The sequence below is a fragment of the Bombus bifarius genome, unplaced genomic scaffold, assembly GCF_011952205.1.
Source record: "Bombus bifarius isolate JDL3187 unplaced genomic scaffold, Bbif_JDL3187 scf7180000008288, whole genome shotgun sequence".
NCBI classification, from domain to species: Eukaryota; Metazoa; Arthropoda; class Insecta; order Hymenoptera; family Apidae; genus Bombus; species Bombus bifarius.
Window position 1 is genome coordinate 577003 of NW_022884571.1, and position 12484 is coordinate 589486.

Here is a 12484-nt window from a genome sequence, read left to right on the forward strand (position 1 = left end):
CCGGAGTAGACGAGAAGACGCTGGAGACGTTTCCTTTCTCTCGAGGAGATCACACATCCTGACATTTAACTACACGAATGCACCGGCACATAAGCAGGCGCCGTCGTTTCCCAAGGTTCAGACCAGGAAATCTATGGGGATTTGATCCGAGCGTGAACGATGGGAGAGACGGAAACTAACCCTTCAAACTCGTTCGTAGACTGCTTTGTAGTCGTAACGATAAAGAGAACCTGCTCTCCATCTTTCTGGCTACAGGTTTCAACTGAATTTAAATCGGGGACGACAGACAGGTCCGTTACGATCGAAAGACGATCGTTAAGAAGTTCCTTGGCTCGTTAACTTCCCACCTTTTGCGACTCGTTAGACGGCCCTTGAAATTTGATGGTGACTCGTGCACGTGCAAGCACGAAATCATCGGTTTATTCGCTCGGAGCGTGCTACTCGAGTACAATGAGGAAATGACGAAACCGTTTCGTTGCTCCTGTTCTCATGACTTCCGTTCGTGCCGAAGAGGAAAGTCGATTCGCGTAATCCATAGGTAAGAAGATTAAAAGTTCCGTTAGAACTCGAGCGGCAAACAGCGACTTTCCTTTTCAATTTTCTCAGACAAGTGAAGCGTTCGAAACGAGGCAGTCGACTACGGCTGTCGGTCGTGGCAGCCGAAGGTATTTGCCCTCGATACTTTTCAATCGGAGAATGGAAAAGTCCTCGACGTGGCGTATCGATTCGCGACCGACCGAGTATTTGCACCGACGGTCATCGAACCTCGAAAGGAAGCTCGCGAAATACAGCCACGCGCACGGTCTTGTCTTCTTTTCTCTACGAGTAGTCGCAGGTTTCGTGCTTTTTATTCGCGTTCCACCTGTCGCATTGTGCTCGAGCTAGCGCTAGCGGACGAACGCATGTCGCGAGACAAAATGCGATTGGCACTAGGAGCGAACGTCCTCTGTCTCGTTTTCTCTTTCTCCCTCGGTTTCCCATTGCCGGAACGAGGAACAGGATAGGAAGAGACCGAGTTGACCGAAGAAGATGGGACAAGACGGACGAGGCAAAAAAAGAGACGACAGCCGCGAGGCTTTCATCGTGGCGAATGAAAGTGGCTTTTCGAGGGACGCGCGCCAACCGAAGACAGATATTCGATTTTCACAGGGGAAGGGAAGAGACACCTGCCGAATTCCCACGTCATCCGACGAAACGCATCGTCGAACAAGAGCAAGGGATTCGTCGCATTCGTCGTGAGCTTTCGCTCAACGGAATTTCGCTCCGCTCGTTTCTACTGTACCTCGTTTTCGTTTGCTGCTATCTTCTTCTCTCTCCATCTGTCTCTCGGGAAATTTAGCACGGTCTTATTAACGATCTGCCGGCTTAATTGGCGATTTGCTTACGCGCAGGCTGCGATTAGGACTGCTTTCTGCAGAGACTCGAGGACTTGCGAAACGTTCAACGTCGAGAGAATTTGTTTTTCTCCCCCGGTAAAATTGCATTGATTCGGTGAGGAATTGAGCGGAACACACCGCCGCGACGATCGGCATCGAGTTTCTTGCGAATCTTTTGACACGGACTTTATACGGCCAATTAACTTTGCAACGATATTACAGAGCGTTCGTGGCCATTCGCTTGTTCGATTCGCGCGGAATCGCTCGATTAATGTTTTTCCCACCGATTTTCTCACCGTTAATTAATAAAGTTAGCCAACTTGTCACGACGGCGTTTACCCCCGCTGTTTTACGGCAGACGCGTACTCCATTTCCAAGACAATGACAATTTCGAGGAGCATTCGTTGAATCGTCGAGGAAAATTTACAGCGGCAGGAGATACGATAAAAATTACGGCGAACGGTGCACACAATTGTACAGAAAGATACGCAAGCGAGCACCGAATGGTCGTGGGATGAATTTCATCGGGCCCATTAGGAATGAAATCGAAGCCTGTAGAAACTACCGAGACGCCTTCCGCGGCGAATGAAACCGGTTTTTAACCGTCCGCCCGATCTTTAGCCACTGTTGCGCGCGCCGTATTCTCGGCACATCGACGGAACTGCACCATGCATGTACCGTTGCATGTGCAACTGCATCTGTGACATATTTTAAGACCACGAAGCCCGGCTGTATCTCGTCACTTGTCACATAAATTTGTACCATCCCGACACGTTACGACTGAGCTCTTTACTTCAAACAAATCGTCTCCTTTCTTGTCCAATCTCCCAACGATCCTGTCCAAATAATCCATTCGCGATACTCGCGCGTATTCGAATTTCGTTTCTCGTCGAACGATCAATGTCGTGCTTCTTTTCGTATCTACGCAGATCCGTGCTTTTTCGACGATGACACGGTACCGTGACGACATAGTAAAATCCAGCGTATTCGTGGCCGTGAAACGGATAGAACAAAAGAAACGGTGAAAATTTGTCTCGCCCCTTGGCTCGACACGCGTGGCTTGCCAAACTTTCTCTTTCTACTTCGTAGACTGTCCTTAACCCCTGCATACAGGTGTTTCTCTTTTTTCCAAGGTTTGAGTCACGCGAAGCGAAGCTACCGCCGCCGTGCCGTCGCCGTGCTGCCGCCGCGCCTCCGTCACGGCCAGACCACCTCCTGTATTCAGACCCGTTACACCCACCAGCGGTCGACCACCCAGTTACCCTCCTCTCGCCTATCGTGTCGTGTTAATTAATATCACTCCGCGCGTGCCAACTACACACCCCCTCCCTCTTCTCTTGCCCTTTTACCTCTTCCTGCAGACTTTCCAACTCTTTACGATAAAAGCCACGGGATATATGAACGTTCTCCGTGCTGGTGAACGAGTAAATTCGCAGCAGAGGGAGGAAGAGAAAGAGGGTAAAAGGACAAAGGACGAGAGTCACGGGCGCGACCACACCCCTTCCTTTCCTATAGTAGTCTTCTCTCCTGCTGCGCTTTGCGCGAGGGTGCATGCTTGGAAACAATGTGACGTTCGCGTAGGTGCGAAACCGGGAACACGAGAGACAGACAGAAAGACTCTCGAGCGCGATCCTCTTGGCTCTCTTCGCGGTCCTTCGCCAATCTCGATCTTCGCATCATCCACGGGAAACACTTCTCGCCTCCCTCGCCACTTCTTCAGACATCGAGCAGATTTTCTATTCGATCGTATATCTCTGAATCTCTCCCTATCCTCTAGATCGTGTATAGTTCAGTTGTATCGGCTACGCCATAATTCGATTTTACCCCACCTATCTAAAGCTATTGTGTTCTCGACTTTTGTACATTCGCCTCGTTCTTGGAATCCTAGGATATTCTGCGGGAATCGAAGACCTAGGAATGGATTTAAATTCCGTGAAAATCGGCGGAGGTGGTCGCCCATAAATCCGAATGGACAACGCATAACGTGGAAAATCGATCGTCGACCACCTTGCAGTTTGTATACGCCATTCTTCGTTCAGTACTGTTGCTAAAAAGTACTAAAGCGTGTACTCTACTACTCTACTCTATGGTACTCTGAGTGTTGTCGCATCAATCAGCGTCGTTATAGGATACTTCGATTTAGAATATCGTAATATAACCGGGACTATCATAAATCGCGATAAGATCGTATTTACGATATATTTGGGACCGGAAGCGTACGCGGCAGATAAGATTCGGCAAGGAGCTGATATGGATGATAAAACAGTTTCAAATATACGCACAGAAAAATAAGAGACACGGGAACGGTTCTGCGGTAATTGAAACGCTACTTACCCTCTGATCTACCGTTCCCTCCTACACGTGGGGCCTTGGCGTTACCAACTTGTTTACGATCGCATAAAACGTTCGCGAAGAAGCGAACACAGTCAGTACTAAGATCGGAATATCTACGATACCGGAGAGCCGATTACGCGAATTTATGTCGTCTCGCAAATTACGTCTCCGGACGAATAATAAATAAGCGTGTTCGTTATTTTTAAGGCAGACCTGTGCCTTTATCACGGTGTGACATTGCAACAGGAATAGAGATAGCGAGGAGTACACGAGCCATAGTTTAACAAGCTTCTTGCGAACAAACGAATCCTTCGCTATACAATTTGCCGTGCTGACGTTTAATCTTAATATAAAATGGAGAGAACGATCGAGTGTAAGAAAAACGCCGGATTCAGAGTTATTTTACCTCGAGCATTGTTTGTCAACTTTGCCTCGCAGAACCAACAGACGCAAATCTGATCATCCGCACGACAACCGTTTATCTTTAACAGGCGACTTATCGAGCATTAGTCGACAACCTTTCTAACTATGAGTCTCAATACTTAAGTATCTACGTTGCAATGCAAACAAAGTCATTAAACCGAAACTATTTTCGCGACAAATAATACACAGTGGAGGTAAGCGTATCCGGGAAGTTTGGGCCATTGAACCGCGTTACTAGCGAGTACAATGAACGACAAGCATAGACGATCGTCGACCAGTCCCGTCCAGCCCCGTTACCGATTTCTCTGACAGATATGTCTCATTTCCCGTAGGAAATCGGGTCGATGCAGAAACAAGGCTGCTCGTTATAATTACCAGTTTCTTCAGCTGCGAAAACCGAGCTCAGGAATTTTTAATTACACAAATATAAAGGCACAAAATGTGCGAACAAAAATTGAGCGCGACTAAAGAGGACGTACGCGAGTAATTTGACGTCCCATAGGACGGTTGTTCGGAGAATACAAGCCCACCACTCCCATTCCGTGGTATGGAACCGTATGCCACGCCAGACTACACCGCGTGTAGTCGTGCTCGTCTGTAAAAAATCCGCACACGCAAATTCAAGCGGCGACGATGCACGTGCTCGGTCATACACCGGTGAAGAGGTCAGCCGTTAACTCCGATCGACCCGTCTTCCACGTAACGAATATGTACTCTCGGAGGCAACCAGTCGTGATAACGCGTGTAACGCCCCAACGATCCAACGTTTTAACGGAATCCATAGAAACGCAAAGATCAGAATACCACGAAGAAGTTACGTGGAACTGGTCCGCATGAAATACGGGATAACAAGGCGGAGAGCAGTAAGTCGTTGTTCGTGGTGGTGTCATAACGCGCTGTGCAATGACATCTCGCTATTACGAGGCATATTGCGCTACACACCACCACTTGTAATTCCTTAATGACTCGGAATGCCGGCTCTCTGTTCGAAGGGAGTGAAAGTCGCGGTTGAACGCGGCCCTCGCGATATACACCGAAAGAGAGAGAGAGAGAGAGAGACGCCGCCGCTGCCTCCAGCCTCGAAGACGAGAACACGACGATATCGCCAAGCCGTTTCTTCCCCGTGTGTATCTTTCTTCTTGGTGAACCGGGACACGTGTATGGCAACGTCTAACAAAGTCGATACGAGAGCATCCATCATCCTCCGAAAGACGTCTACAAAATGGTCTGATAAATAGTAACGTAACGTACGTCAACGAGCGCATTTATAACGTTTATCTGCCGGCTATCTGGTACCGTGTATCGATACTTCCTAATCGAATACAAAATTTCCAATCGGAAACCTTGCTGTCGTTTACGACCAGTCGACCATTCTTCGATCCGGTCAAGTCGATTTTACCAACGTAAGCCAGCAGAGAACGCTATGAACGACTTATTTTCTCGCATCAGGGCCGCGACAGTGGAGGCGACGAGGACGATTACGTGTTCTGGAAGGACACAAGAGGGGACAACGAGACACAAGGTAGAACGAAACAGAGAAGCAAGGAGGATAATTCAGTGACTTCGAAGCCGGTTTTCCATGGCAGCCTATCACGAAACTCGCGAGCAACGACGAACAAGAGGGATGAGTCACGGCTGCTCACTCTTCCCACTCTTTCCACCGTGTGGCGAGGTTGCAAAAAAAGAAAAAGAGTCTGCGAGCAGCAACACGAAAGACAGAGAACAGCCAGAAGATGAAGAAGGTGGTAAAGAAACGAGGAGATTAGCCCTGACGATCTCGAGGTTACGGTTCGCCTACGCGTGGCCAGCTCGACGACCTGAGGTACGACCGAGAAAAAGGAGATAGGTCAATCTCGCTACTTATTATAGATACTTTAGATAGATAATCTTATTACAGATATTTTACGATGGATTTATAACGGACGATGGCGAAACCAAGAGCATTTTGTCGAACAGACATTTTGCACGCGTTTCGTTTTTAGAATCGCTGCTGGAAATCTCAGACGTTGTTTAAACAGAACCGTACTCGATTACTTATCGAGTGTACGTCATGTTATCCGTGCTGCAACGTAGATCTCGATCGACGATAAAGCGAAGGATAAAGGGATTTTGCCGCGTCATAGAAGTCGACGCTTTAAGTTAACGAAGAAGCACTTAGATAATACAATTAACAGAAGGTTTTCGATAGTCGTCGACCGGGGGAACCGAGCTATAAATATCCAAGCAGTAAAATCGGTACGTGGCTGAGTATTATAATTGACTTTGTTAACGCTGATCGTTCCACTATTCGTTTATCATTTTTTGTAAAATAAATCTTTGATAATCACGAAAGGTTCGAGATTTATTAGACGTCTCGAGGCCAATTAAACACCGGCCGAGTTTTCGATCCGTGACGGTTATCGCGTGGTCGTTCTCGATTATACCACTACATGCCGATTGCTTGAAATCGAAGAGAGCACAAATCACGCTCGAGCGAGCAGTGTCCTGCGTTACGCTAGTTTCACCGACGTTTCTGACTTCCTTTCTACGCCTGGAATCGGTCGACTAATCGATCGATCGATCGGTCAGAGCCAGGCTAAATTTTATTGTTTCACCTCCAGGTATTTTGCAACGTGTGTTCTGAATCGACCAGATACTGCTAGAAGCAACAGTTAAATTTCCGTTGCTTTGTTTCCGCCGAACAGATTATACATACACGCGTCGTCAATAATATCGTGCTCTATGTTTATTCGAACCTCGCTACCATGATGATAGCTATCAATCGCAAAGACAAATTTCGATCTGAATAACACTTCCAGAATGCGCCTTTTTTTTTTTAAATACGAGGTAACGTAATTAATAATTCTGTTATCTCTGTTATATTATCGATTCCGATAGTGGTTGCGATTCAGCGCGTTTACGTCGTCGCCTCGATTCTACAGGGACGCAAGAAAAGCGTACAAAGATCCGATAAGGTAAGATTCTTCACTCACCTCTGCAAGAGGCTCCTCCTTGGTGATGTCTCCATTCTTGGGCGCTTCTTCACGGGCAGGCTTGTTCTTGTCCTTCTTACTGAAGCTGATCGACCTGAAGGACCACTTTTTCTTCATCTATGAACGAGGAAACGGTATCGATAATGATCAAAGAACTCATTACGCGCAACTACGTGTCTTATTCTTCTAAGCTGCGTACACAATAGAATCTGTTCGGGCGATACACGCACGCGATGTATCGTCGACGAATCAATCTATCTGACTCTTCGAAGCTAGTCTTCCTTTATATATATACTTTACCGTGTAATAAATGGAGTTTCGTCTTCCGTATACCACCACGGATTATTACATATTCTAAGACAATCGACCTCACCTTTTCCTTCTTTTTGGTTTCCTTGTTGTCTGGAGAGGTGACAGTGTTGGGACTAGCTGGAGTGCCTTCTGTTGGTGTTGTGACCTCCGCCGTTTCCGCGGGAGATTCTCCAGCCGGCTCTTGCTTCGTTTCCTCGGCCTTTACTTCTTCCTGCTGAAACAACGAGGAAAAGGAAAGACTTGTTGAAAATCGACTCGAAAGATATCATCTGAAGGTACGAAATGTTGTGGTCCTTTAAATAGTCGAATCCAAAGGAGCAACTCGCAGGGATTCGAAAGTGAACGCAAGTAGCCTGTCGCCGACACGGCTCCATCCAGCCAATCGCATATTAACACAATCCCCGTGACAAAATTTGTGCTTGGGTGCTCGTAAAACCAGTAAAATCTGCATCGATATCGATCGGTGTGTGGTGAGGATTTGGAGCACGTGACAGCAGGTGCACCGGCGTTGCAGATTCTTGTAAAAGAATTACAGAGACCGTAGGCGACTCGATCGCCAATCGCGTCGATTCGCTTTACTTCGAATATATTGTACATAACACGGATCGTCGTAAATTCAACAGCAAGCAAGATCTCGAAGGGAAGACCGTATTTTTCTTTCACAGGCGATACGATACTCGAGCAAGTCGTTTCGTGCCGCGTGAATTGCTTTTATTATTCATAAATCGAAGTTCTTTCGTCGAATAAAAAAAGAGATATACAAAGACAAATGCGAAAAGAGGAGCGCGCGCACGCGCATTTTAAATCTAAGTAAACAAAGAGCAAGTCAGCGAAAAATTACCAGGTATGGCGTGGAAAAATACGACTTCGCGGTAAATCCATAAAAATTAGCGAGAGGCGTTGTTCTCGCGCATGGAATTTCGTCATTCGCCACGCTTACGCGAACCGCAGCCGCCCGATTACATCATCGCGTAGGGCGAATTTTACTACACCGTGTTCTCCAAAGCGATGCCGGGAGCTATCGAACGATCGGCGATCGAAGAAAACGATTTGTGTTTGCGCGTGCGAGAAGAACAGCAAGAAAATGGTAGCGGTGAACCGATCGAGAGGACCGGAGCAAAGAAAAAAAAAGCGAGAACGCGCTCTCGCAGCAACAGTTGCGAGACTTATCAGAATGAGACAGCTGCGGCTGTCGGACGACGTACAGGATGAAACCGCGAAAATCTCAGATTACAGAGAACGATCAGTGGTTCTCCAACCGAAGAATCGTAAAGTGAAACGCGGACTTCTTGCAGAGATTATGGAATCCTGACTATAGTTCGGGGCATAGCCACGAGTTAAGATCAACGATAAAGAGAAATAAGAGGCGTAATGTTCGTGTACGCGTTTAATCGAAGAACAATACTCGACACTGATCGCTCGGTTTCCCGTAAATAACGATCGGAGCACGTATACTTTGTACGCGATACTGAATTATTCTATTTTATGAATCATTATTTCCTACATTCCTGAGCGTTTCTGGTACAATGAAATACGACGAACGAAGCATTGTTTACCACGCTCCTTGAAGGCCGCGGCGGATCCTGACCGCCTTCGATGGCGTAAACATTAGCTCGCTCTATTATCGATGCAAATCCTCGGGAACAATTCCACTTGGTAGCGTGTTTCATATACTACGAACGAGTTAACTCATCGAGTATATTACATTGAACACCGCTAATCGAACCGGCGATCCAATCATTATTCAACCACAACGCGACCGAGCTACGAAATACCGTTCAAGATCTTGGACGATCGGAGGAAAATCGAAAGAATCGTCTATATACGGATGCGTTGTCGTTTGCCTCGATTGTATTATGTAAATATCCGGCTATTTTTGTTCTTGCCAGCCAGACAAGAAGACGCGCGCGTCTTGGATATCGCGCTATCGTGACTGATACCGAGGAGAAAGGAAAGAAGACGGTCTGTAGGCTACGTGGCAGAAGCGAAGAGGCAGAGGCAGCAATGTGCATGGCGTAGGCACGCGTTCCTCGTGCAGTGGCATTACGCATACAAGTTCGAAGACTTTATATGCGCCAACGATCCTCATCTACAGAGTCCCTATCCTTCGAGATCTTTCATTAACAACGCGCTCGCATTCGTACGATCGTGCACGCCAAGATAAATTATGAAAAGTTTCAAAGATCGTTCGTTCGTTCGTTGGCTCTCGCCTCCCCCTCCCTCCATCTCCCCGTCAATTTTGATTTCGCTTATCTGACATCCTCGATTAACCCACGATTGCGAGGTCATACGTCGCAAAGAGGAGAAACGCGTCTGTTGGTTGGCTCGCGTTCGTTCCCAATGAAATTAAACGCACGTACTCGACTTCATAGTTTTTTCTAGCGCGCAACCACGATTTAAATATTCATGGAAACGCGCGCCAGTGATTTATCTACGAGTTGATATTCAAAGAGGTACACGACGAGCTAGACCTTGCGCTCGATGCAAAAATTCGCGTTTTTCGATCGAACGGTATTGGCATACAAAGAAATCATCGGTTCGAGGACACCGCGAACAACGAGGTTCGATGCAGGTGCAGTTTCTACGACGAATTCCACGCGGTTGAATCAGCTCAGGTACTAAAATATCACGCGGTCGCTTTCGATTCGAACGAATCTCGAAACGAACCGGTGATCGCGAAATATTGCAAAATATCGACGTTACGACGACGCGAATCTCGGCAGAGGAATTCGCAACGATTCACACGAGAAACGTGACTGGACAAGGACACCGGATCTACGAATTTCGTGCAGGTAATCGCGAACCTTCCGTGATCGGTTCGATTCTCTCAAAGCGGCAGACGGACCCCGTTTCGTTTCCTCGGCAGCTAATATACAATGCAAACGCGTTCGAAAATGCGCGATTAAATTCACCTTCGGTTTAGGTCTCACCCTGAATTGGCAAGGCTCACGAAAAGATCAGGTGTCGCGTCTTTAACTCGCCCAGGGAATGCGTAAAAAATCGTACGCGGTCTCGTCCCCCGTTCCTCGGGGCAAATTGATTTTCTCGACGCGAAATCTTCCAGCGACCTTTATTGTCGACACGTAGTAGCTTGTCCGCAAAACATCCGATGGAATTCAAGCGGCACGCAGTTTTAATTAGCGGCGACAAACAGATGAGTCGCGTCTCGTATTAATTAATAAACCGAGTTGGTTTTGGACTTCTGGAGAGGGGAAGCGTAGCGCGCGATGATTCACTCAGAAAGCGCTTTTCTCGAGATGGTTTACGCTACATAAGCGCCGTTTAAAACATCGCGTGTTCCCGACCAACAGTGGCCTGTCCGACGAAATAAAACTATCGCAAGGAATTCAGGTTACTCGGCAACGTACACACGTTCGCAAGCATCGCGACCGACCGCGAGAACTCTTTCGACGACCGATAAAAAGTTTGATCGAAAAATAGAAAAAAGAACGGTGGCAGGCCGAAATTGTATTTTTAATTAAAACCCGTTAATCCCACGGAAATGAGAGTCAGTTTCTGCGCGTGTAAGTGTTGTTGTAAGCACATGTTGTTAAATTACATGGACAAGGTTACGAAAGTAAGGTCCGATCTTCCTATCAGATTGACTCGCGTAGTCAGACCGCAGATATATCTTAAATTATTCGCGAAACACCGGCCGGCGCGGCGCGTCGTAGATCCTCGTTGACGAAAAATAAAAGATCAGCAAGCACGCTGGCTGAATGTGGTAGACGTCGTTGAGGCAAACGTATCAACGGCAGGTGCTCGATGCGAGCGAATTCTCTCGAGCAGCGTCTCACTGCCGTACGCGCACCTGGCTCAGAGATTTTGCAAGATTGCAGAGAGATGCCTGGACGAGCGGATGCGCGCCTTGTATTTTAATAGCGGTGGGTAGGTTTAGCGAAAAGGTGGGTAGAGGCGCGCAAACCAACGACAGGACGAAAGATTTATTCGTCTAGGACAGTTAGGTATGCACCGGTAAGAACGTTTACGCGGACAGACGCGGTTACAGTTAGTCGCGAGAACGCGTTACCGGTACGCGTGCACCTCTGTGCTCCGGTGCTACCGTGTCAACACCATTCGGCCTAGACGAAACGGTATTTCGATATTTTTTCTACGCGAAAATTTAGCCAACTCTCCGGTGTTTCCGCGAATCTATCTGGAGCGACGACTACGTAATCTCGGTAAGCCGAGCGTTGCGTCGACATCCCGCTATCTCTACGTGCATCCGGCGCGGCATGGCGATCGCAATACACCCGATCGTGAACCTGTTGCGGCCTCGATAACACGCTTATGGCGAATTAGCGCGGTTTCCGTGAGTTTGTGCGTGAAAGCGAGATCGAGAAATCGATACCGACACCGAGCATTACGTTTACCGAGGCTGTATCAAAAGATTTCGAACCGGGATCCTCGTATATACGTTCCACTAACAGTAGGAGAGAACACTTTCGTTCTCGCGTCGAATAAAATCAACGGTCCGATTTACTCCTGTTTCTAGCGTTTATCTAGGCGAACCGTTACACACCTCTGGAAAGATCGCTATCCTGCTTTCGTTAAGTGGCACAATGGGCGTACTCTGCGTGTAAAAACACACTTTTCCAGGAAATTAAATGCACGGCTTTCTCGGACGAGCTTTATACTACTCGGTCTAGAAATGTACAGCGATCAATACACGCGGACAGCACGTCGCGACGTCGAGTTTTGTGGTGGAGATAATAGAATCGCGACGCCAAGAAGCAGGAAAAATTGGAGACGACCGATAAGCCTTTTTAAATCCCTCGTGTCGTCGGTCAGATGGAGAAGGAAATGGGAAAGGACCTGCTATTAAACGGAAATGAAAGCAAGAGGCAGAAGAACGGTCTTTCTCTCTCTTTCTCTCTGCCCCTCTTTCACGCGCGTTACCGTATCTAGTGCATGACAGCTGCCGGGGTTACTCAATCGAGGAAATATCAGGTTTCGTCTAGCTGGGAGCATTTCGCGATATACACTGCGAGACGCTTATGCGATTCGACGAGAGTGACAGTTCAAACTTTCGATACAGTATGTTTACCGTTGACAGTCTCCGCGTTA

At 47.5% G+C, this 12484-nt stretch overlaps 2 protein-coding genes across 12 annotated transcripts in view; one reads left to right on the forward strand and one right to left on the reverse strand.

Annotated features, from left to right (window-relative positions):
- The window catches only part of LOC117212360 (A-kinase anchor protein 200-like), a 61577-nt gene that overhangs the window by 17668 nt on the left and 31425 nt on the right, over positions 1 to 12484 (reverse strand). For 8 of the 10 annotated variants that reach the window (XM_033457132.1, XM_033457129.1, XM_033457130.1 and 5 more), the window contains 2 exons: positions 7479 to 7631; positions 7106 to 7222 (listed from right to left, as the gene is read on the reverse strand). In XM_033457132.1, the coding sequence (XP_033313023.1) occupies positions 7106 to 7222; positions 7479 to 7631 (270 nt within the window). The remainder of the gene's footprint in view (positions 1 to 7105; positions 7223 to 7478; positions 7632 to 12484) is intronic. The other 2 variants (XM_033457136.1, XM_033457135.1) reach the window with 1 other exon arrangement.
- On the forward strand, positions 5393 to 7160 carry LOC117212371. Of its 2 annotated transcripts, XR_004488445.1 has the most exons (3): positions 5405 to 5955; positions 6031 to 6368; positions 7055 to 7160. XR_004488445.1 is itself a non-coding variant. In XM_033457157.1 (2 exons), the coding sequence occupies exons 1-2, from the start codon at positions 5713 to 5715 to the stop codon at positions 6145 to 6147; spliced, it is 360 nt and encodes a 119-aa protein (XP_033313048.1). In that variant the 5' UTR covers positions 5393 to 5712; the 3' UTR covers positions 6148 to 6830. The 2 variants fall into 2 exon arrangements, 1 of the variants encoding a protein (XP_033313048.1); XM_033457157.1 differs by lacking the exon at positions 7055 to 7160 and having other exon boundaries at positions 5393 to 5955; positions 6031 to 6830.